This window comes from Amphibalanus amphitrite, unplaced genomic scaffold (assembly GCF_019059575.1).
Source record: "Amphibalanus amphitrite isolate SeventyFive unplaced genomic scaffold, NRLGWU_Aamphi_draft 000521F_arrow, whole genome shotgun sequence".
Lineage (NCBI taxonomy): Eukaryota > Metazoa > Arthropoda > Thecostraca > Balanomorpha > Balanidae > Amphibalanus > Amphibalanus amphitrite.
Window position 1 is genome coordinate 245165 of NW_024882015.1, and position 25362 is coordinate 270526.

At 49.2% G+C, this 25362-nt stretch overlaps 3 protein-coding genes across 7 annotated transcripts; 2 read left to right on the forward strand and 1 right to left on the reverse strand.

Moving 5' to 3' along the window:
* Window positions 1-4236, forward strand: LOC122393189. The gene is made up of 4 exons (XM_043389013.1): window positions 1-338; window positions 853-1055; window positions 1440-1588; window positions 1891-4236. The coding sequence occupies exons 1-4, from the start codon at window positions 223-225 to the stop codon at window positions 1990-1992; spliced, it is 570 nt and encodes a 189-aa protein (XP_043244948.1). The 5' UTR covers window positions 1-222; the 3' UTR covers window positions 1993-4236.
* On the reverse strand, window positions 4213-25254 carry LOC122393186 (kelch-like protein 5). 5 transcript variants are annotated; one of them, XM_043389007.1, is made up of 13 exons: window positions 25226-25254; window positions 23169-23248; window positions 14516-14654; window positions 13196-13357; window positions 12141-12337; window positions 11664-11780; window positions 11302-11397; window positions 10721-10910; window positions 9884-10108; window positions 9289-9451; window positions 8750-8962; window positions 6577-6748; window positions 4213-5211 (listed from the first exon to the last, which is right to left on the reverse strand). In XM_043389007.1, exons 3-13 carry the CDS (start codon window positions 14640-14642, stop codon window positions 4990-4992), a joined length of 1884 nt encoding a protein of 627 aa, XP_043244942.1. In that variant the 5' UTR covers window positions 14643-14654; window positions 23169-23248; window positions 25226-25254; the 3' UTR covers window positions 4213-4989. The 5 variants fall into 5 exon arrangements, with proteins under 5 accessions (XP_043244942.1, XP_043244943.1, XP_043244940.1 ...); XM_043389008.1 differs by lacking the exons at window positions 23169-23248; window positions 25226-25254 and adding an exon at window positions 15228-15264; XM_043389005.1 differs by lacking the exons at window positions 23169-23248; window positions 25226-25254 and adding an exon at window positions 15218-15263.
* Window positions 21235-22989, forward strand: LOC122393188 (mitochondrial transcription rescue factor 1-like). The gene is made up of 4 exons (XM_043389012.1): window positions 21235-21660; window positions 21830-21963; window positions 22295-22367; window positions 22631-22989. The coding sequence occupies exons 1-4, from the start codon at window positions 21382-21384 to the stop codon at window positions 22829-22831; spliced, it is 687 nt and encodes a 228-aa protein (XP_043244947.1). The 5' UTR covers window positions 21235-21381; the 3' UTR covers window positions 22832-22989.
* Window positions 25255-25362: the final 108 nt, after the last annotated feature.

The window sequence follows — 25362 nt, forward strand, 5'->3', positions numbered from 1 at the left end:
CCCGGCGAGTGGCGACCTCAGTCGGTAACGGGTCGCCGTCGGAACGACAGTGCATCCGTCCGGAGCGACGCGCGACAGCCGACACAGGGCTGGTCACAGGCGGGGACTGAGCGAACTGTGCGTCCTGTCGAGCTGGTGTCGAGTGAAACTCATCAGTGTCGACTGAGATCAGTCTACCGCACGTCCTTTTGGCAGCTCAGTGACGCTCAGCGGCCCGTCAGGATGGTGTCCCCGGCGCCAGCGATCCTGTTTTCGGTGGAGGTTTACCACTGTATCGTGCACATTATGGTGCTGTTCGCGTGGAGACAGCTGCCTAGGAAAGACCTCGTCCGCGCCAGGTAAGCCATAAATTACAGCAAAGCATCTGCCATTAGGTTTGATTGTTTTTCATCGTTTCTTTGAAGTTGATGATATGCTGCAGTTTTATATTCCATGGATCACTCTGTTGTTGACATAAAATCTCACTGTTAGGTCTACTCTCATGTTTTTTAGAGAGCGTAGAGTTAATGAGACAAGCCCGGCTGTTGTGCGCCAGCGCATATCTAAAACGGCTCAATCGGAGCTAACGGTAAAGCTTCCCTCCGGGTACTTCAGTGACCTTCATTCGCACCAAACGAACTCGACGAAGCACAGCGAATAACATCGATAACAGGAATCAGGATACAAAAGGTGACGAGCAGAATTCAACGTCACTAACTATCCGTCAATTTATCATTAACTATCTCATGCTCACCACCCACCTCTCAAACGGCTGAGGTAGGTCCCTTAGCATCCCCTTCACCGTCCCTCCCTCCAATCTCCACAGGATCTTTTTTCTGGCCTTCACCGTCCCTCCCTCCGCTCTCCCCACAGGATCTATTTTCTGATAGACGCTACAACCGTGGCGCTCATCAGTTACTGGCTGCTGCCCTGGCTGTGGCCGCTCGGTCTGCTCCAGAACATCCAGCACCTGGGCTACTTTTTCTGCTGGGAGCAGACGTGGTTCGCCAAACGGGTCGTGTCGTGGAGCAGCCTGGACTGGGACCGCAGCCGGTGGCAGCCCGACCTGATGCTGGGTCAGCGCAGCGGCGACGCCAGGCGCCGGAAAAGGGGGGGGGGGACTTACTCAATGCTGATTGGAAACCCATAATAATGATGATGGTGATAATGAGTTGCGATTTAATGGCCCGACTTCAGAGCTCATCAGCGCCTTTTAAAGCTTATAAACAACTGATAATGTTCAAAAATCAATCCAAGATAAAATAATTAATAATTCAATTTGATGACGAAATGTCTCCCGTTTTTCCGGCATTGCGTCAGATAGGAACAGACGTTCCATACTTGAACGGAAAAGAGCATGCATGCATCATCGTGTGAACTGCGCACTTAAGAAAACACAGCCTGAATAAGAACGGCATGCGCTAACTACTCGCCTCCCCCTTCCTCCGTCACCGTTTCAGGTACGGTGTTCGACATCGTGGTGCACGTGGTGAACATGACGTGCCTGTACCAGCTGCTGACCAGACCGGTGGCCGCCGTCGGAGTCGCAGTGGCCTGTCTGATGGTCTGTCTGGTGCTCTACAACCCACGACTCGCCTGGACCAGCAAGGTAAGACGGGCTGCCATGGACTTTTATTAAGGCTCTTGGCAGCTAGGGTAGGATGACTCATTCGTTGCGATATGTTGCAGCCCAATTTATCCACTGTAATCAAATGGCCTCTATTACAAATTAAGATTAAAACTTCCAATTGACATTGGGGTGATAAATAAGGCATTATAAAAACAAAGAGGCTCTCACAAATGTGCCGTATGTCGTGTAGAAAAAGTATATCAAGCGTCAGAGTGTAAATCACCTTTTGTATAGTGTTTACTAAAGACAAACATTAACCAGTGTGCTGTCCCGTGTCGCAGGGCTCGATGCCCGCCTGGGTGAAGAAGCGTCTGCAGCCCGTGTCCAGGGAACAGGCCGGAGAGGATCACCGGCTCGTCACCGCCATGGGCTGGGCCAAGTAACCTGGGTCATTGGACCAAGTGGCCTGGGCTGGGACAAGTGACCTGGGTCCCTACCATGGGAGCTGGGTCACGTGCGATGGGCTAAGTGACCTGGGCCACTGCCGTGGTGTGGGTGAAGTGACCTGGCTGCTGCAATGGATAGGTCGAGGCTTTTCGGATAAGGTTCAGTGATCTAATGACAAACCAAATTATTGACACAACGACCCCTTTGAGAAACTTGCTCAAGTGCCAGTTGGCTAGGGTAGCTTTGTATTCTTTGAATTTATTTTAGCCGACTACGGGCGCTTCAGCTCCTTTACAGTGGCGGTCGTAGGGTAACTGAAAAAAAAATACTTAAAACAGTAAACTCAATCGCTCCCAAGGGCTGTACCGAGCACGCTCTCTATTCGACCATCCAATGCTCAAACAAGTCTGTACCTAGTGACCTCTCGGAGGCGTGCCACCGTTCCCAGCCGGCGCCGGCTACCTCTGGGAATGGTGGCGTGCCTCGCCGCCATCAAAACTAAACCTGTCGGACCCAGGGTCGTTCAGAGTTCAATCTCATACAGCATGACCCCCCTCCTGTAACTACATTGACCAGACAGGATGTAAACAGTTGGGGCAAAGGGCGCGACGCAGTATCAACCGGTGGTAACCGGAGTAGAGTGGTCCCGTGCAATGGTGTCGCGTCTTAGACACGTGTTGGGGGCGAGTCGCCGGGCAGAGGGTATCTTGTGGGAGGGGTGTGTGTTGAAAAGGGGGTGTGTCAAGTACACGTGTGGAGAGTCGGGCTAAATAGCGGTCGGTGAGGGGGGTCTTCTGAGGGGGGGGGGGGGTGAAGTAGGAAAGACCGTGAACTATCAATGAGGATGTTTGATCCGAGATGAGAGGTGTTATTTGATACCAACGCTCGAGGACAGGTGAGCTCAAGCTATATGTATGAGACGGAAGAGGCACGGTAGATAATTATGAAGTACGCAGTTGATTTAGGATGTGTGATGAGCAATAGCGTCGCTTAGTCAGCGCAAACAGCAGCGAGCTAGCTGTCTGATAGTGGCAACGTGTAGGGATAGACGCTGTATCTTATCTGTTGTTGACATCTTGCCATGTTTTCACAATGCAATGCCCAGGTTTTGGGACTCGATAGATGTACTATTATCAGTTGAGTGTGATAGACTAAAGATTGAGTGTTTGTTCCTTTTTGTTATTTTGCCCTAGGTCGGACAGTGTTGCGTTCAAGGTCAGATAAGACTGGTACTATTGTACTCTTGTACTCTTGATTGTACTCCTCTGAACGGCTACTTTCAGTTTGCGTGTATGACTGCACTTTTCTCTGTAACGTCGTCCTGGGCCTCGTTTCATAAAGCAAGTCCGTAACTTACGCCGGTTTTTGGGCTTGTACTGCAAGCGCATGTGAAGCGATAAATTTGTTTCACCTTCTCCCTTCTGTTCTTGCTTGCAAGATAAATAAATTCAACGATTCAAACTATCGTTACTGCTTCACGTGCACTTGCAATACAAGACCAAAAACCGGCGCAAGTTACGGATTCGCTTTATGAAACGAGGCCCTGGTGTAATTAAGTCGAATAATCACGCCGAATAAACGTGCCATCATTCATGTAGCGAGAAGTCAACTGACAAAGTGCTAAGGGGATGACTATCGCTCCTGTAAATACGTTGACAGAGCCTGTTTTTAAAATATACTTTATTTCACCACAATACTCAAAGATTTCAACAAACATATACAAAACTGAATACGTCGCATCAAAGAATATATGAACCAGATCCAATGGCTAGTAACATAACGCTACAAACGTGAACTAAGGCACTAAACATATAAACACCAACCAAGTGACGTAAAAGTACAACAAACCTTATCACTATGAATATAATGGGAATAGCACCTTAACGATATTGTATACTTAGAATATCACTATGATGTTTCAAGAAAAAAGTGTTAAATGAGATACTATAAAAATGATTAAAGCACTCTAGAGAATATTCATGACACTACACATGAGTTGTATCCAACTTGCACTGATTCGCCAAAATGACAATTTTCCCGTCTGATTTGCGAGTGAATGATATGACACCCTACCCTGCATGAGGCCATCACTGTAAAAATAAGGCTCCTCTACTCAACGGCCACAAATAAGGCATCGGTTTACACGAGTACAATGCCAGTGAAAAAAAATATCAGTCGAGTCGAAACAGCAATCGCCACTGAACACGATCCTAATATCTGAACGAATCAGCGCCGACATGTGATAATGTGACTCAGATTTGGCTAGCTAGAGTGAGACTCCCTCCATTGTGCGGTCCCACCCACTCACAGATCCACACAAGCTCTACCGCTGGTCACTCCAGCTGATCAGCGCCTTTGGTATCCTGAACTCCGCTCTGAGATCCTTCTGGTACGTACGCACTCGGAGAGTTCGCCAACTCCACTCGGCTCGGGTACTAGCTCCCAGTGCAACTCCGTGGTATGAAGCCAGATTTCCACAGGAAATGTGGCAATGCCACGACAGCTTCCTAAATTTATCCCTATGGCCTAGTAGAAGTCGATATCTTAACCTTACACTATAAGCTCTATCATACTGTCTAATGTGCGTTCATCCACCAGCGCCGCTCGTTTAGACTAGTACAGTGCCGCAATATCACTATAGCAAGAAACACGCGTGTCTTCTTCCGGTTCTAAAGCACCCAGTGCCCACCGGACGATATCTATAAACGCCGCGCGTCGAGTCAGGCGCTCGCTGGTCAGCTTCTGCAGCTAGCTCTCGATATCAGTCGGTTCAATGTTGAGCTGGGATACGCCGGGTCGTGTCGAGAATATATCCACTATAGCGAGTCGGTGCAGCTATGGGCCAGCCGTAGAGAGTACACAATACACATACGCACCATTGACCTTCTGGAAGGCGACTTGCTTCATCTAACTGAGCTAGCGCCCTCTTTGTGACGTAGCGATAGCCCTTTTCTCTCTGTCGTTCTCAGCACCCACCCCACCCACCAGCCGTCTCAATCACTGGAATAGCCCCCCTTCCGCGCCGTCTTCGTATCCCCGACTCGCTCGCCGACGCCACCCACCTCGCTCTGGCTCCGAGTCGACAGATGATCGCCTTCCTCCTCGTCACCGCCGGCAGGGGTCATTTCGGCGAGCAGTTCGGTGACGGTGGGTGTAACGCTCGGCTTGACAACGGCCACGCAGGCGGCGGCGCGGGCGATACTCAGAGGCGCCGTCTGGGGATCGGCAGAGATGGCGTGTGAACGGTAGAATATGGTCACGGGTTTCGAGTACATAAAGGGTTCGCACTTCGCAGAAATGAGATTAGCATCAGCTCACACATAGACCTCTGTATACTGCTATACAGACTGTCCATCCATGGCTCACAAAATAATCAGTTCAAAATGCAAACATGACTAGGTTTTAGACGCAGCAATGTTTAAAGAAAATCGACCAATTCAAAAAGAGTTGAGTAAACATATAGAACCTGCAAACGAAGGAGAAACGTCCGAGTATAATAAGTCCGAGATGGCTGTCCACTACGGCACCCGGATGTATGCACACTGAACACAGGTCGCGTGGCAAGGAGTGTGCCTCAGGAAAAAAAAACGAACATAAACATTTGGCAGCACAAAAAGTAGGGCGGGTTCGGAAGCATACACACTGATACAATCAAGACGTAAACACAGACACCCTAACTAAGCTACGTAGATAACCGATTCACACAAACACTCCAGCGCGACGTCCTAAAACAGTGCAACTGAACCTCTATCCAAACACACCGAACACACCCATCAGTGACTGCTACATCGCAAAAAAAAACGCTATAAAACACGAGTGTGAGCGCAGTGGACGAGGGACAAACGTGAAAGGCCGACACTGTGGCTATCGTCCGTGTTATCTAACTGCGTCATTCCGGCCCTGCTGATACAATTAACCCTGTTGAGTGCGATTGTAGATGTATATACCCGTAGTGCCCGATATGCTGCATACACCAGCTGCTAAGAGCCTCTTTCAATCCATAAACACGCTCGCTAGTGCGCGAGGCTCGTCCACCGTCAACGTCTGCTGTGCCCACATCTAACCCAATATCTGTGTCAAGTTCTGACCCAAATGCCTGGTCCCGTAGATGTCTGCGCCCTGAGCCGATATCTGTCTTCCGGCTCCAACTCGTCGCCTGTCCCCGTTTCTGACCGAGTGTCCCAAAATTTGTCAATTTGGGTGGAACAAGACACCCAAATGAAAATAATTTTCCACTCCCACCACCAACTTTCAAGAGCAATTTACCACTCATGAAAGAGCATCTGCTTGCATGATCGCATCAGATTCTACCATTGTGTAGAAAAGTGTGCAATCTTTCCTTCCTCTGTTCTTTATTTTCGGGGGGGGGGGGGGGGCTAATCTTATCAAGAATATACCACCTTCATCCTTTTTTTGGAGAGGAATTTTCCCCTCTAACACCCAAACATTAATGTAATTTTGTGACACTGTTTCTGACCCACTGTCTGCCCTGACAGAATATATCCCACTAACAGATAATGACACTGACAGCTAGTTACAGAGTCTGCCCAGTCCCGCCCCGCCGCCTCCCCCTCTCTGACCTTGCTCCAGGTGTTGGTCCGCGGGTCGTAGCTCTCCACCACTTTGAGGTACTGCTGTCCGTCCGAGCCGCCCACTGCGAACAGACTCTGCCCCAGCGCGCAGGCGGCCACACCGTCCCGGCCGACCGACATGGGAGCCACCTCGGTCCACTGGTCTGTCAGCGGGTCGTACCTGGGGGGAGAGAGAGCGAGGGAGTTAGAGGGGAGAGGGAGAGAGGGAGGGAGTTAGCGGGTCGTACCTGGGGGAGAGGAGAGGAGTCAGCGGGTCGTACCTGGGGGAGAGAGAGGGAGTTAGCGGGTCGTACCTGGGGGAGAGCGAGGGAGTCAGCGGGTCGTACCTGGGAGGAGAGAGCGAGGGAGTCAGCGGGTCGTACCTGGGAGAGAGAGAGGGAGTTAGCGGGTCGTACCTGGAGAGAGTGAGGGAGTTAAGGCCGCCCCACACTGGAACTCGCATGCGGGTTGCGAGCTTGCGGGTTTTGAGTTTGCAGGCATAATTACGAGCGAGCGAGCGAGCGCAGCGAGCGAAGCGAAGTCTTTTCATTGTAACGGAAAAATCTCAGTATGAGCGGAGCGGCCCGGCCCGGCCCGGCCTGTAACGCTTTTGAGAGGCTTATATCTCAGCAACCGCTGGACCGATTAGCCTGCGGTCTTTTTTGCTGGGTAGCCCCATCCCTTCTACCCCGTAATTGACCACTTTTGATACATCTCAGTGACCGACGTGGCACGTGCCACGTGAAAAGTCAAGGGTGTTCAAGCTGTTTTGCAAAACTAGTGATTTTGAGAGGCTCATATCTTAGCAGCTGCTTGGGCGATTGTCTTGCGGTAATTTTTGTAGGGTAGCTACATCCCTTCTACCAAAGGTCGGATACTCTTGATCTATGTGAGTGACCCCCACTGCACGTGCAAAATACAAAAAGAAGAGGTGCCAAATTTGTTCCCATTTCAATAACTCGGTAATTACCGGGGCGATTTCGCTGAAACTTGGCATACAGGTAGGCACTCACCAGGCAATGCATTCCCATGTGTTGCGGTTAGGGTGCTAACTGCACGTGCGCACGTGCAGGGGGCGCTTCCAGATCTCGAGAACGGCTGGGCCGATTGCGCTCAAATTTGGTACACGGCTGGGGACCGGCTAGTAGGGTGCAGTGCAAAAGTCAGTTTGGACCCCGTTTGCACGTGCGCACGTGCAGAATGCCGCTTCCAGATCTCATGGACGGTTGGGGCGATTGCGTTCAAAGTTGGCACACCGCTAGCGACCGGTTAGAAGGGTGCTTTGCACAAGCCCGTTGGAAGTACCCTCTCGCCCTTCCGCACGTGCAGGGCTCAATATCTCGCTCGCTCGTTCTTCGCCCAAAAGGCGTTTTACTGGTACTTATTCATAGTGATTAGACCGATCCCTTATGGTAACTTCATGAATGCAGTGAAGCCTGTACACCCTCAGAAACTTACATATAGTCGCAATACCAGCGCAACCAACCAAAATTCGACTCCAACGAAAAACCCGCAAACCTCGCAGAACTCACAGACCTCGCAGCGAGGAAAATCGAAAGTTGACTCAAAATCAACTTTTGGAATGCGATGCAAGCTAAAAACATGCATACTCGCTTGTTAGATGGAAGTGTGGGTCACTCAGCTTAGATTGTATTATTTGATTTTGAAGAAACCCGAAAACCAAAAACTCGCAACCCGCATGCGAGGTCCAGTGTGGGGCGGCCTTTAGAGGGGAGAGGGATGGAGTAAGCGGGTCGTACCTGGGGGAGAGCGAGGGAGTGAGCGGGTCGTACCTGGAGAGAGTGAGGGAGTTAGCGGAGAGAGGGAGAGAGGGAGTAAGAGAGAGAGAGAGAGACAGAGAGGGATAGAGGGAGGGGTGTCAGCGGGTCATATCTGCGAGCACGCCGAGATGCGTCAGAGAAGTATAGGTGAGAACGTGAACGGGTTAGAGCCTTAGAGGATAAAATTTGACAACAGTATCTATTGGGTATGGAAAAAAGGCAATCATATCTGAGGACGGAAACAGGACAGACTGGAATCTCGCAACAGGGAAAGGGGGTTAAGAAAAAATAAATGTAAGAACTAGTTAGAATGATAACTTAACGAGCATAAACCTAAAAGAGAGACAGATGGAAACAGAGTTCGAACCCGTCCCGAAGTGCGACTGTAGCGGAGCGCTCACCTTTCGACACAGCTGAATTTGAGGCTGTTGGGACTGGTGGCTGGCGCATCGCTCCCTCCCAGCGCGTACAGACAGCCGTTCACCACACCGACGCCGACGCCGCCGCGGCGCTGGAGCATGGGCGCGCGCGGCGACCACCGATTGGTGTGCGGGTCGTACGACTCACAGGAGCGGAGACAGGCCGAGCCGTCCCGGCCGCCCACCACGTACAGCCTGCGGGGGGAGAGGGTTAATGTTTGTGACTACCGGGGAACGGTGAGCGAAGTTCAGAGATAATGACGGAATTCCGACAGGATGGGTGTGACTAAAAGCGATGTTCGACGTTCTTTCAAACAATAACTTAATGTGCAATAAAAACAAAAGGATTAGACAAAAATATCAGCACAAACGTCTTCTCAAAACGGAGACGTCCAACGATTTACTTTTCCACAAGACATAAGAAACACAGACTACTTTCCATGCCCACATAATCCCACCTCCCTCCTCTCGAGTCCTCCCGCTCCACCCGGCACCCACTGCTCCCACCCGGTCGCACCGACCTGCCGTTGAGCGCGGCCACACCGCAGGTGCTGCGCTGGTGCTGCAGGTTGCCCACGTAGCTCCACTGTTTGGTCTGCGTGTCCCAGCGCTCCACCGTGTTCAGGTAGCCCCAGCCGTCGTGGCCGCCGACCGCGTACAGCGGGCCGCCCAGCACCGCCACGCCTGTGACGGAGAGGGACGGAAGGGTCAGTAAAGAGACGGGGTGGAGGTGGCAGTAACGGCGGGGGTGTTCTGCTGGTACGACCACATACACTGGGGGAGGGGGAGGGGTAGCAGAACGACAGGTGGATCAGAAGCGGGATCGCGAGACAGCCCTTCATCTAAAATGACGTGTCCCCTCCTCCACTTAATCACATCTCCCTTGCTTTCCACGAACAATGCATCCCCTCCCCGCACCGTTCTCCCCTCTCCAAATCTTAAGCTGAAGTCAAAGTTCATCTCCCTAACTTACCCGCGTCTTCAATGGCCTCTGAAGTCCAGTTGCCCTGGGAACCCTAGTTTATCCCCGCTCACGCCTCACGCCGACCCCTTGTTATACCCCCCCCCCCCCATCATACTGAGCCCGTGTCGGTAGACTCGGTAATCGTCACCTACCGAGTCCGTGCCGGTGGTTGTTCATGGGCGGCTGGCAGCTCCAGCAGCGGGTGGCCGGGTCGTAGCACTCCACTGTGTTCAGAGTCTTCAGTCCCTCCCTGCCTCCGACCACGTACAGTCGGTCATCGATGATGGCCACGCCGAACTGGAGCCGCCGGCTGGTCATGAAGCCGCACTGCTGCCATCGGTCCGAGCGCAGGTCGTACGACTCGATAATGGTGGAGCCTGCCGACGAGACGAGCCGTCAGCGGGCGCAGGCGGTGCGAAACAAATGGTCACAGAATATGATACAGCCCTGGCCCCTGCACGTGCCGCGATCCCGTACGGAGATGGGCAAACGCCGGTTCACCTGCCGAGCGCCGGCTGCCCTCAACTCGCTGCCACCGGATTTGTCCCGACTGCCCCCGGGAGCTTTCGGACGTCAGTTGCGTACCCATCTGCTCGAGGAGCAGAACACTGTAGCCAGCATGACTGTTTATCTGCACGTGTGTTTCCCTTTCATCATCTTTTATCGATTTTTTATCACCATCTGTGTTATTGACGACAGGCAGTAATAGCCACATGTGCACGTGGAATGTCCTGAATAAATTGTCTTTTGTCTATTGATATTTTGGCATAAACATATGTTAAAATGTCTGAATAATCTAGGTAAGGGTCATAAGCATTTATAGGTGTCCTGACTTCTACAAATTTTAAAGAGTCTCGATGGCATCATCTTCGATAGCCATGTATGTGAACTATCTACCAAAAGTCAGGAGCCATCAATACCTGCCATAAACACCCCCAATCCCCATTCACCTCCCCACGCCGGCCGATCCCTCTGCAGTCCCCGCTCACCTTTCTCCTTATCCATGCCCCCGATGGCGTACAGTGTCCCAACTGTGGCCTTCCTGGGCCGAGTACGGGACGACTCGAGCGACTGTCGTCGCCGCGGCAGCAGGTGGAAGCTCTGTGACTCCAGCATCAGCGAGAGGCACGTCCGGTCCGAGGAGAACACCGGGCTGCTCTGGATGCGGTCCACCATAAACTGAAGGAGGGGGGGGGGGGGTGAGAACACAGGGCTTAAAGTGTGGGGGGGCGTGGCGGGGGAGGGGTGGTGTAAGGAGAAAATCATAAAACTTCTGAATTTATAGTTACATAAAAAGACAAACCACAATAACTTTACTAAACAAAATTATCTTCTACTGGATCAAACATGACATAACAAAAGCATTGTTACCTGTCTTCTTGTTTATAGGTCTGCCTCCCAGGTAGATTGTGTCCAAATTCCAACGAGAAAGATTAACCGACCTACTACATCCAAAAGTCCACACAGGAAGCAAAACTGATACTCTCAGCATTACACTCCAGCACTCTGACACTCAAAACTTCGACACTCATCACTCTGACACTCAGCACCCTGGCACTCTGACACCCACCTCCGGACTGAGGAGCGGCAGTCGGACCAGCGGCATTAGTTGGGTCAGGTGACAGCGGCGGGACTTCAGGTCATGGTTCAGCCACAGATTCAGCGCCTGGACGAAAAAATGAACGAGTTATCAAAAGCAGCGCGTAAACAAGCAGCATGCCCATAGCATCCATGATGTAATCATTCCTAGCGAAGAGCAGGTGACAATGTATGACTGAGTACTTAAAGATCGTACGTATCTGACTGTGATATGCAAGCATCACAGTTTTACTGAAAAAAAAAAAACAAAAAAAATAATTTGTCCGGGCCATTCGTTCAAAGGACAAGCAAAAGCTACTGTTTAGAAAAAGGCAAAACACGATAGGAGCTCACATAGAATATGACTTCTTCTGAAGGAATGTTCAGGTCGTCCATGGCCAGAAGCGTGGCGACCTCGTCCGGCGGAAGGTCCAGAAACTCGTTATTTCTTATCACGTCCACAAAGTTATCCTGGAAAAGGCAAGAACAACGAATATCAGGGCTGTGGTCACTTGCTGATACAAATTAAATAATAAATACTGCTGGCAAACGATCCACTATCCCCTGAACACGTCGTCAATAACAGCAATTCAAAAAAAAATACTCCTCAGAAAGTTACTACTGTTGTCCCTCCCAACGCCACCTGTCTCCTCCTAGATAGCACTCACTGCTCTTCCCAACACTCCCGCTCTCTCCCCCACGGCACCCACTGACCGCGGTGTACTGCTGCACACTGCGGTACAGCTCGGCGCAGCAGTGGGTGCTACCTCCCAGCGCCCCAGCTCTCTCTCTCCTCCCCCACTGCTCTCTCCCCCTCCCAGCTACACTAACCGCGGTGTACTGCTGCACACTGCGGTACAGCTCGGCACAGCCCTGCCGGTCAGCAAACAGTCCGATCCCGATACAGTTGGACGGGTGCAGCTGCCGCTCGAGGAACTGACAGCAGGCGGTCTGTATCTGAGTCAGCTGCAGCAGACTGGCGGTGGTGAGCAGGACCTCAACAGTCTGCTCGTTCAGCTCCAGACAGCCTGAGGGGAGGGGAGGGTCACTATGCTGTACAGCACACACCCCAGGGCAAGGGCAGTGGGATCACTGTGCAGCGTACGGCGTACACAATGCGTAGAGCTGGGCGTCATGTGTAGCCACTGCGGATATATCGAGCTCGAAGGGACAAAATCGAGGACACCGTGGCGATGAGAGCGTAGTATCGCATGGAAAATATTCCGGATCGCTGTCTGTCCAGTCCCCGACTTTGGTTTTAAATGGAAAAGGCTTCACAATAAAAGCTTTCTATCAGAAAATAAAAACGTACATTTGCAGGATTTTCAAACGCAGGTCCGATCGCCTTATCACAACACAACCAACACATTGGGCAACGTAAGCCCTTTCTTAGAACTGTACCGCACAGGGAAGGATATGCTACCGATTGTAGCGTATCCGGGAAACCGATGAGCGGAGGCGAGCAACTAAAGGCGACCAGACTATCATGCAAACAAAACAGCGTGCCTACGCTCACATGGACATGTGCATAATCAATCTAGGTCGTACCGACCAACCTTAATTGTAGAAGACACGGTGCCATAAGATATGTAGGTTGATCAAAGAAACGCTATTCCGGTACCCCTGATGCACGGGCGAGCGTGACTACGCTCTGTACCTCGACACCCAACCCTGTCCCTTTCCTTTTCACAATGTGTATCCACTATCCAGTTAAAAAAACTACTTTATCTCGGCATAAGCGTATGCACGGGCTGGTTTCAGTATGCACGGGGTAGAGTAACATAAATATCGCTACCAAAGCATAAACGAATAATTTTCAATCTGTACAACACATTCGATTACTTGGCAAAACGCCTAGCTACAATCGCTAACCAGCGGCTCCTCACCGGTATAGCAGAAGTCGACGATCATCTCCAGTGCGTCGGGGTGCACCTGTTTGAGTTCGATGGAGGTGGCTCGCGCCTCCAGGAGGTCCTGTGTGAACATAGCCTCGAAGTAGGGAGACGCGGCAGACAGCAGCAGACGGTGGGCCGTGATCTCCCGGCCGTCTGACGGAGGGAGAGGTCAGCGGGAGGTCAGGTCAGGGGTCAGGTTATGTCAGGTAATGTCCGTTGGGGTCACGTCAGAGTCAGGGCAATGTCATAGTTGGGCCAGCATCACGTCTGGTTCAAGGTAGGGTGAGGTTAGGTCAGGGATAGGGAAAAGTCGAAATTGAGTCAGCAAAAGGTCAAGGTAGGGAAAATATTATTTATAAAACACAAGTTGCTGTTAGAAAGGCATCCTGAAGCAAGCAACACCCATACATGACTCACAGTCTGTTCCCATGAGGAAAACAGTGAGAACATACGTAACAAAGATGGCAGCGGACAAAGGACCGGCCGGCTCCCCACCGCTGCCAATAGCACACGTGTGCTGCTCGGGGGCTCCGGCCGTCATTCAGAGACGCCATGAGTAGAGACGCCCGGACAGGGCTGGCAGAGTGCCAACTACGACCGATACCGCTCCGCTGGAGGCCGCGGGTGGGAGGGGTGCATCCGGCTGCCATGTGACCCCCGTGGACCGGTAGAGGGTGAGCTCCTCTGGGGGTCGGGGGTGACTGAACTGATGTGCCCAGACACGGATACAAAAGTCAACTGGGGTGATTTGGATACAGCAGATGCGTGGTAGCTCAGTGGTTCTGGGAAGCGAAAAATCACACGATCTCCAATTCGTGCAGAGCTCAGGTACTAAATTATGATCTGGAGCCCGGAAGGCAAAGGATGCTGATGCTTGAGATCCAGTGCTAGTGCAGAAAAATGCAGCACAACCCAATACAATATCAGCAGTTAGGTCAGTGGGAAAGCTTGATAAAGATGACCTTCACAATGCAAACCTTCAGCAACACGACAAGCAATAAATGAAGATAATTGCTAGTTTACAAGAAGGAATATGCCAGGGAGAATTGCCTAAGAAACTTTCACGCACTAAGGGATGGAAGTGAGTGTCCAAACATATTTGACAACCAAGTTTCCAGCTGTACATTTCATAAATAATCAATGCATGGATTCAATATAGCAACTTTTCAGTGCAACTGAACATCATTTAATAGGATCAAATTTATTCAGCCACCTACACTTGCACAGTGATAGATATATGAATTGTAACAGTTGACCAATAAAACAATCCTGTGTTCCTTCAAACCACAAGCCGAAGTAATTTCCACATACCTGCAATGAGAGTTACATCACAGAGAGCCCGCTGTGAGCGGAGCCGGTCCATCCGGGAGAGCACTCCCTCTGAGTGGCCAGTGGCCCGGAACACCCCATCCCCGCCGACAACCGAGTCGTTGGGCATCCTGCTGCCAGACTGAAATGGGCCGGAAGGGGGAGATGTGTCACTCTGGGTTTTGTGAAATAAATAGTGCAACTTACGTAACTTTAAAAACTACGGAGGTACTGTCAGTCTTGAAACAAACGCACATTGTGCGTGGATCTATCAAGCCCGATTGACGAAGGGCATCACGGAACCAATTCACCTGGGGGATATATGTGGAATGTGGATGTCAATTGGTTCAGTGACCCAAATTTAGCAGTCCTTCCTCATCTGGTATAAGATTATTCAAATCAAATCTTCCTTGATGGATCCATCACACTCATGCGCAGTACTTTCAAGACTGACTGTACACTAGGTACCTACGGCAATGCTACACGCTCTGGTTTAGTCATAAGTATGCATATCAATTTTCCCATAAGCCCAATAATATCGAATTTCTTTCGATTTTCAGTTGTACCTACCTTATTGCCATTTGCCACTATCCTTTCAGCAATATGAAGTGTAACAATAACAATTTGTGGATCACAAACAGTTCAAGTTCGAATTTCAAATAATCCCTAAGAAATTGACACATAACTCAAGACTGATACACTTACCGACATTTACCGTAACTCACAACTCCCACCAACTCCCACGGCCGCCTGATTTTTTTTTTTTTTTTTTTTTTTTTTTTTAGTGGCCCTAACTTACGTTACCGGCCTCGCGAGGAGGGCGGCGACCTAACTACGCCGCGCAAAACAAACCGGCCGTCCTAACTAAGACCGGTGGCCACTTTTACAGCAAGACAACATGGGAAAACCCATATCCATGTACTATGCCATGAATATGGGAAAAAACCCATGAATTTACGTTAAGACACATAAATGACAGTGAAACTTACCGGTAAATTGATGTTTGTGAAGGGAGGGAAGGAGGAAGTTTGTGAATGGTAAGGTTACGAGAGTTTGATGACAGGAATGGTTTGAAGAGTGGGGGATATGTCGCTGGGAGGGATGGGGTTTGTGAATGTTTAAGCGTCACGATGAAAGGAATGGTTTGGAGGATGGGGAATCTGTCGCTGCTGCAGTTGGCGGCCGACGGTTGTCTGTGGTCGTTCAACCCGGCCGCCGCCGCTGTTCAGCGGCCGGGGTCCGCTGGTGTAGCTCGCTGGGCCGCTGAGCCTCTAAGCCTGCTCCAGCGGCAGGAGAAAACCCGTCTGCCACCGAAGCTCTGTGTTTCGGCACCAGCGAAAAACCCGACCCATCCCGTATCACAAGTCAGCCTGGTGGTAGCGAAACGGGCGCCTGCTAACAGTCAAGGCCGTTAAAGTAGCTCTGAGTAGGGTGATGTTAGGACGAAATCAAGTACCAGGTTTGTCAATGTTGTGTCGTCCCCGAGAAGCGTCGGGAGGTCGTTTTTAAGGTGTTGTACCGCAAGATAGTTAGTGATGTGTCTTCGTTCGTGATGCAATGCCGTGCATGCGATCAAAATGTGCTCTACGGAGATGCGTGTGTCGCAGGTGTGGCAAATCGGAGGGCCCGTCCTATCAAAAAGGTGGCCATGGGTGAGGCGAGTATGACCACACCTCAATCTGGCCAGGGTCACCTCGCGTATCCTGTCTGGTTGGTTACATGTGACCCATGTTCTAAGTTCTCGTTTGATCGCATACATATGTGCAGCATGATGTTGGTCCCATTTGCGTTGAAGGTACTCGGCGAATTTGATTTTTATCATATGAATAGCGTCCCCTTGGGCCATAGGTTCCACAACTGGATCAGGTCGCATTGCAGCCTCCTTTGCGAGGACATCCGCACGTTCATTTCCTGCAATACCGTAATGACCTGGAACCCAAAGAAGGGTCACATGCTGGCCCTCATTGAGATCTGATGTGATCCTGAGAATATTGTAGATACCGTGGTGGGTAACATTATCGGTCCTTTCCAGTGCTTGAAGAGCGGATTTCGAATCAGTACAGATGGTTGCCCGATCAATCTTTTCTGCCTTGATGTGCTCCATAACTTTTTCGATTGCGTGAACTTCGGCACTAAAGACTGTCGTAAATTCTTGAAGCCGGGTCCCAAACCTAAGCCCAGGGCCGACGGCTGCTGAACCTATCTGATTTTCGTGACATGAGCCATCTGTGAAGAAAAAAGCAGAGTCGCAGTTGAGCTCTACATACTCCTGGAAGAGCATTTGAGCTTCCACCGGAGGTATACTGGTCTTCTTATAATCAAAAAGAAATTCAATGGATAGGTCTTTGAGGAGCCAAAATGGAATCATAGGAGGATTTAGAGTAACTTCAGTGCGCCTAATGTTTAGCAGTTGATGAGCTTGCTCAAGGCACCCGGGTAGAAAGCACGATCTACGCAGTGGGCGTCGGGTTCTTGGTTTCCTCGCCTCCATTGCTGGTACCGCAATGTGATTTCGAACACTTTTTGCTCTGTAGTAATAGCGGAGGAAAAGAAAGACGCGTCGGTCATCAAGTGCTGGAATGCCGGTATCTGCACGAAGCGCAAGAACTGGCGATGTGCGAAAAGCCCCAGTTAGAAGTCTCAAGCACGTTGATTGAACGGCTTCTAGACGTTTGCATAAACTGGGCGACAGTGTGCTAAACAGATAACAATTGTACTCAATCGTAGATCTGATTAGCCCAATATACAACATTTGCAATGTTTTCCTGTCCGCACCCCAAGAAAACCCACATATGCATCTTAGGACATTGATTCGTTTAATACAACGTGCTCTTAGGTGCTCAACGTGTTGACGGAAGGTTAGATTAGTATCCAAAATGATCCCTAGAAATTTGTGTGACGTGGAAAAAGGTATTTTAATCCCATCGATGTGTGGGGATCTTTCAAGCGATGGACGGGGTCCACGTTTGAAGACCATCATGACTGATTTTGGTGCTGACAAAAAGAATCCCCATTTTGTGCACCATTTAACGCAGTGATCAACCACTGTTTGCAATATAGAATAAGCCTGTTTGTAGTTTTTGTGGGATACCCATATTGCTATATCATCAGCAAAAAGCGAATAGCGGACAGAAAATGTTAGAACACGTGGCAGGAGTAGGAGCATATCGTTCAGGGCAATCAAGAACAGCGTAGGTGACAGCACGCTGCCTTGAGGGACGCCATGTTCCATTACAAAGTCGTCAGAAAGTGTCGCTTGGCAACGAACTTTGAAAGTTCGGGGTTTTAGGAAATTTTGAAGAAACGCAGCCAAATGGCCTCTGATTCCGATTGAGTGCAGCTTATAAATTATCGTCGAACTGTGTACCTTGTTGAAGGCTGACATTAGATCTAGGAAAATAGCAACAGTCGGTCGCCTATGTTCCCAGTTTACCTGGATGTCCGAGATAAGGCGAATGATATTGTCTGCCGTACTACGATTTTTCTGAAAACCGCTTTGACATATATCAATGCAATGGTTGCTCTCAAGGTAAAATCGCAGGCGCCTGTTTACCATTCTTTCGAAAATCTTGGAGACACAATTGGTTAGTGAGATTGGGCGATACGAATTTGCGTCGTGCTGGTCTTTGCCGGGTTTGAGGATAGGTATGATTATACTTTTAAGCCATTCATCCGGGAAGTTGTCCTCAGTCCATAGTTTGTTGAATGCTATCAGTAGTGTGGAAAGGTTAAGTTCGTTCAATTTTGTGAAAAAAGAATATGGAATGGAGTCTGGTCCTACCGAAGTTTTAGTGCTTGCCTTTGCTAGGGATAGTTTAAGTTCTCTTAGGGTAAAAGGAGCATTGTATGGTTCAGAGTTTGCAGAAGAAAAATCAAGATTTACTGTTCTATTAACGAGAGCTCGATGCACGCTCAAGGAGTAAATATCTGTAGACGATGTGTTGGCAAAGTGTTGGGCAAATATATTTGTGACGGTAACTGGGTCAGTTACGAATATATTGTTTGAAAGCAATTGCGGAAAGGCACCTAAATTAGTTCGTCGTGAGGCGAAAGCACGAACATGACTCCAGAGTTCGCTGAGCGGGGTAAAACGATTACATTTAGCGGCATAGTTTTGCCATGCCGCCTTCTTTTCTTTGTATATAGTTTCCGCACATTCTTTACGGGCAGCGGTATACAGTTGGGCATGTCTGGGACATATGCATCTCTGGAAGTTTCTGAAGGCTCTTTTTCTTATTGCTTTGGCTCTTTGGCATTTCCAGTTCCACCAGACAAGATTTTTAGATTCATTTGCAGTTCCAATCTTAATAGTTTTTTCTTTTAGCGTTTCACTGGCCGATTTCTTCATAGCCCCCATAAAATTGGAAATGGTCTGAGACAGGCCGTAGGGAGCATGTCTGTTGACCTTTGCGTTAAAGCCCGACCAATCCGCGTTATTTGTTTGCCATACCTTCAGTGTCGGTGCTGGTGACAGCGTGGTTGCACTGGTAAGCATGATGTGAATTGGATAATGGTCTGAAAACAGCGGATCCGATGTTACGGTCCATCTAAAGAGCGGTGCGATCCTCGGGGAAGAAATTGACAAGTCAATTGCAGAGGTTGTGTGGTAGCTACTACTGACAAACGTTGGGTTGCCGTCGTTCATAGCTACAAGGGACTGGCGGTTTAGTGCAGCTTCAATTATCCTGCCTCTCGGCGATAAGTGTCGGCTGCCCCATAGTGGACTATGACCATTGAAATCGCCGAGCAGAAGGCAATTTTCTGGCATTTGCTCTAGAAGGTCATTCAGATTTTGCTGGTTTACAACAGTTGCATTTGGCGGCAAATACACTGAAACAACCAACAACTCGCGGTTTAGTAGTGAAACAGTAGCTGCTACAACATTTAGCGGGGAAGCTATGTTTGTTTTCCGTTGTGACACTGAGTTTGCTACATAAAGAGCTACGCCACCCTGTCTATTTGCTAGATTTATGTCCTGTCTGTACAAAGTATATCCAGCCACATTGTAATTGTAATGATCTGTGCTTTTAAAATGAGTTTCCTGAATCGCCGCTAGAAGAGGAGCTTCCTTTTGTATATACTGTTTAAATTCAGACAAATGGGATAGAAGTCCTCCTACATTCCATTGAAGCAAAAAATCCATTGCAGCAGCTATCTAGTTTGTTTGGCGCGCTATTCTGGGATGAAGGATCGTCTGGTCACGACCTGGGTACGAAGGCCCACATTTTTCCTCTCCTTTGTTGAGCGTGCTCGGAGGCGAGTTTTGGGGCCTTCTGCATGGAGGGTGAGCTGAGTGTCGGAATCGCTGTCATCAATGACTGATGGCGATCGCAGGACGGAAGACACGGCGACCATTTTGGGGGTCTCCTCGTCCTCGCTCGTCGTATTGGCATCATAGCATGTGTCGTCGTCGGAATCTGTAGCCCTTGTCCGGTGGAGTGGTGTAACTACGGAGACGCCAGTTGGGTTGCTGGGGGACATTTCACAGGTGCCTGGTGTTTGGGCCTGGTGTCGTGTCCCACCACTTTTGTGCGGGCCTGTTTCTCGCTGATCAACCACGGTGGGAGAGTCAGGGTGGACTGTCTTGGGTGTCGGTGTCGACCGGGCGCAGCCTACATCGATAGACCGAGCGAGTTCCGGCGTCGCGGCCGTGCGCTTCCGAGCATGGGTGCTTGGGTGGTCTGGCGGGCTCGTGTCTTTGCGGGCTGGTGGCGTCAGCTTTGCGTGACGTGCGACATGGGGCAGATCCCGAGGGGGTGGGAGCTCTGGCCAGTCCTGTGGGCGGTTTGCAGCCTGGGATATCTGAGCCTGTGTTTGTCCCACATGGCGCGGGACTCCCTCGTGGTGGGAGGTGCTGGGCTGGGTCATGGGGGGTGACCCACCGTGGGTGCCAGCCACGTGTCCAGATCTGCGTTGTGTGGCCTCGCGGAGCTCCTGCACCTTTGCAACCCACACGGGACAGTTCTTGTCAGTCACTGGGTGCGGTCCATTGCATGCAGCACAGTGGGGAGGGGCGACACACCCTGTAGACGGATGCTCCTCTGAGCAACGTTTGCATATTTCAGCACGAGACCTACATGTGCCTTGTCCGTGTCCATAACGCTGGCACTTGCCACAGCGCCGAGGCAGCTGGTGAGATGGCCTGACTTCATAGCGCATGTACACTGCATAAAGGTGTTCAGGCAGCTGTGTGGCCGAAAACCTCACCTTGAGCAGTGGGTTCGGTCTGGAATTTTTTGAAGGGAGGCGTGTGACACTTGTGACACCCTGGTCACGGCTTTCCTCAAGTATGGTTTGAGGAGACTCCATTGAGAGCTCAGGGGCATAGACCATCCCCTCCACCTGGTTTAGGCGGTCTGCTGGAATCACAGAGATGTCCTCCCCCCTGAATGACCTCCAGGCTAGCAGAGCCTCGGTCTGGTACATGTCCCTCGTTTTGACAAGCAGAGAGCCGCTTCGAATGTTTGTTGATGTTTTTGTGCAAGTGTGGCTGTTTTTTTTTAGTGGCCGCAACTAAAAACTCGCGCAGTAAATGTCTGATGTGCTTCATATCTGAAGCAAAAAGCTTCTCTGTTTTATTTTCTATCCACTGCGTACGTAAGCAGAAGTGCACTGATCAAAGTTAGAGCTCACGCTTCCACCGGGTTTCCATTCGCCGGCTGTCCTGCGCGCGAGCAGTATTTCTCGTTCTGAACAGAGCGTATACCAACAATTGGAAGAAGACGGGATGGCCCTTCAAGGCCGGGGGAGAAGCACACGAAGTCATTCAGCTTAGGATGTTTGCGTGCTATTTTATTGTGGAATATCGTGTGTGAGCGGTGTGAATAACAGATGAAGTATAATTTGTCTTGAAAAAGCCTTGTGGTAAAATGACCAGTATCTTTTTTACTAGAACATGTCACATCGTCAAACGTTTTGGACAAACAATTCAGGAAGGTAAAGTGAAAGGAAGACTGACCAGTCTTACATCGAAATCAAGATTGGTAATAGATGAAACTTGGAGTGTGGCACACTGTAGACACTTACAAGGTATCTGCTTCGCCCATCAGACATCAAGGAAGCCTGCGGTGCCCCACGAGCATGCTCAGCTATCAAAGATTCAAATTATATCAATCCGCCACAAGAAAAAGAAAGCTTCAAGCTCTCCTGTGAGTACACCCACCTAATTCGTTTTCACCTACTTTTGAAACTGTTTATCTGTTTTGTAGCAGTTGTAAATACTCCTGCTAATAAAATGTGGTATGATGCTCTTTTCCATGATAGTTGCAAGCTGTGACATGACAATGCTAGGCTGGTCAAATTGATTTCATGTTCCAGGTTGAGGATGGAGATGACTCTGATGGCTCAGAAGATGATGATGAGCAGGGAAATGATTTCAAAGTTCTGAAAGGAAGTGTGAACTCAACACGGATTGACTCTGTTCTCAAGTTTGCCCTTGGGATGTCAAGAAAGTGAGTAGGAAAACTATGATGTGCTCATGCGTATTACTACTGTTTGTTCTTACACAGTACACACATTTTATTCATAATAAGCATGCAACTTAGATAAGGCTTTTCTGCCTGTTGTTATTAATTTGTAAACAATGACAAACATAGCTTAGTAACCACTCAAACAAAATTATTTTCTTTAGGCTGAGTATCCAAAAGGAGTCTATGCATTGAGTGATGCCCCATTCTGAAGCTGGAACTTACAAGCTTCAAGAAAAGACACCAGTAACATCACCTATTGCAGCTTATGTCAATAACCATAATTATTGTCTCATGTTCCTGCCATTTTTTTCAGCAAAGTTGAAAATGCTTTCTATAGCAACAGCATCTACCTCAACGGTGAAAGGCTGGACAAGAAGAAACACTCTGTAAGGAGCCATTTGGGTGGTTGGCCTATGGTATTTGCCACCTTTTGTGGTTCAAACTTAAAATTGGAGATGTATTTATGTCTCATGATGTGTATTGTCCATTAAAGCACCTGATCTTCAGATGTTACTTTCATCCCTATTGTGTGGCTATCTCAAAGCTTATTCATGTGTCTTCCAGCTCGCCATTTCGCCATTCACCATGGTCATTCCACTTCAGGAGCTCAGATTACCACTAATTGATTTTGACATTTCCATTTAATCAGGTGACGATTGAAGATGAGGTGGACGTCGTGCGCGGGCTCAACACTCTGAACCCCTCCTTCATCGACGTGCACCGGGTCGAGGTGCTAGACATACAACGATCGCGTACGGATCCTGACAAACTGGTCATCAAAGTCAAGCGCTTCAAACGACTCACTATCGATAACTACGCGCGCCCCTGGAAACCGCCGGCATCAGAGTGACGGGGTAGCTGGTAGGCGATGATTTGATTTGTGATCAGCAATGAATTTTGTACATCTTTCGGCTGAACTCTGGTTTTTGAACGTGTTGTTACTGAGTGCCCATTGTTGCCAATTTATTGTAAGTGAGTGGATGGTGTAATAATACACTGAAAGTTAGTTTGCTTATTTCTACATCACCCAGCTATTTCAAAAGTCGGTGTCTATGCAGCACCAATGAAAAACACTGAAAGACGGTAGTTGTAACTAAGTACTTGCACATACTTGATATTGACCCAGCTGTAGAACAATCAACAAGTACCTGTCTTACACTGACACATGACTTATTATCAACACTCACCAGACAGCTGATCAAGGCCGAAACCACTACCAGTCTGGATGATGATAAAGAGGTGTAGTCATCCAGCCTATCTCAATCCCCTGTGGACCATAAATTAATGTCATTTCAGATCTCAAGCCGTGGGTACATTACAGGAAATTGACCATTTTGGAATGTACCTATCCTTTCTTTTTTTGTCGCTGATTAGGCAATATTAGGTTAAAACTTAAAACCTTTCTGCAGATCTGCCAGGCCACAGGCCACAGGGCCGTGACCAGTGAGAGCCTGGACAGTACCTGTTTCAGGAATCAGAATAGGTAGGGCCTGGGGACTGGACAGATAACACTAGGAAACTCAGTAGATCAGATTGAGATGGGTAACGTAACTGGAGTCTGGCAGTCTCGAGCTATTTCAATTCAATTCAATATCAATTTCAATTGAATTTCAATTTTGATTGGCAAGGGTGCTTTTTCAGCATGGCTACACTTCAACACAGCCAATATAAATAATAAAGGTCATTAGGTACCCTTTCGAGTAATCACACCCTTTCACTTTACTCGAGAGATGCCTCTTCTTCTGACGTTACTTGAATGAGTATCATATATTGAATCATATGTTACTTGAATGAGTATAAGCTATTACCTAACTACATTTAAAGACATGATGTGGAGATGAATTGTGAATTAAAATGAAATCGGACTTACTCCACAAGAGTTCGTTGGGTCGGAGCTTTCGAATTGTATTCAAGACAGGACAACAAGTTCACTACAAATGTCTACCGGAAGGCATGCACCACTAACCAAGTACCGGCCTTCAACTCCTATACAGAGACGCGCTATCTGAGATCAGCCATCAGATCTGACTGCTTACGTGCCATCCGCTACTGCTCCTCCGTCAAAGACCGCCTGCAAGAACTTGATTTTATACGCAAGAAATTCCACCGACACGGCTACCCTCTCTCGTTCATCAACCCGATCCTAAGAAGAACAGAAAACGACCTCCAGCTGAAGGCCAGGGCTCTGCCGTCGCCACCGAACCCCAGCCCGCTGCCTGCACCCGTCCGGCTCTCGGTTCCGTTCGCTGGTCCCTGCTTCTACCAACTGAAGCGAGAAGCCAACAAGATCGGCATTCAGCTCGTGTCGAAGCCGTCGCAGACCATCGGGACCCTCCTCTGTAGCCAAGCCAAGCACCGTCTACCCAAGCAGCAGGAGAGCAATGTCATCTACTGCATCGAGTGCTCCTGCCGGGTAGAAGGTGACCCGGTCGTCTACATCGGAGAAACGGACCGAGAACTTGGAACCAGAGTCCGCGAGCACCGAGAGAGCTGGGCTGGCTCGGTCCGCTCCAGAGCCAACGCTTCAGCGTTCAGCACGCACCGGGACTGCACGCCGGCCTTCGACGACGCCAAAATCCTGAACCGTGCCTGCCACCACCAGATGAGACTCCTTCTCGAATCGGCCTACATTCGTACCGTGGGACGGCGGGAAGCCGTCCTAGTGTCACCCAATGACGCGAATGTGAACCGCAACTCTGGTGCCCTGCTGCAAGACAGGTGGCTTCCCATTATTCGCCGTTTCTGCCGTTAAAAAGTTCATTTATAGAATTTATCATTTTGATATTTTATATCTTAGTCTAGTTTACTATTCGTGTTTTTGTAAAGCTTTATCTCTGCTTTAGGTACTGTTTGCACCTAATCTATGCAATTTTTTACATGTCATTAACTGTATTTTCACCTACCTGCCTATATTTTTGTATTAGATATTTTACTAGTGTGTTTTATACCCATTTTACAGGCTTTTTCTAGTAAGTGTGCATCCTGTTATTATTCACGTGTTTTCCCAGTGTTTGTATGTTTATTTCAAGACCAACTAGTTGCCTCAGAGACCCTCCTGTCCGACCCATATTTTGTTCGATCCGCACTGTACCTTCGATTCGATCTTAACATCCGATACGACTCTCGCTGACGAAGAATTGTAATACAATTCGAAAGCTCCGACCCAACGAACTCTTGTGGAGTAAGTCCGATTTCATTTTAATTCACTATTACCTAACTAGTACAGGAGCTCACTTGAGCTCACTTTACGCCCATTTTACAGCCCAGAAAGTTACAGCCCATGTTTCAGCCCACTGTTTACTTTTTGGTAAACGTCTTTCGTGCGCCACAACCATGCCAACTGCCAAAAAGGTAAACAAAACAAACGACCTCGTATACTAA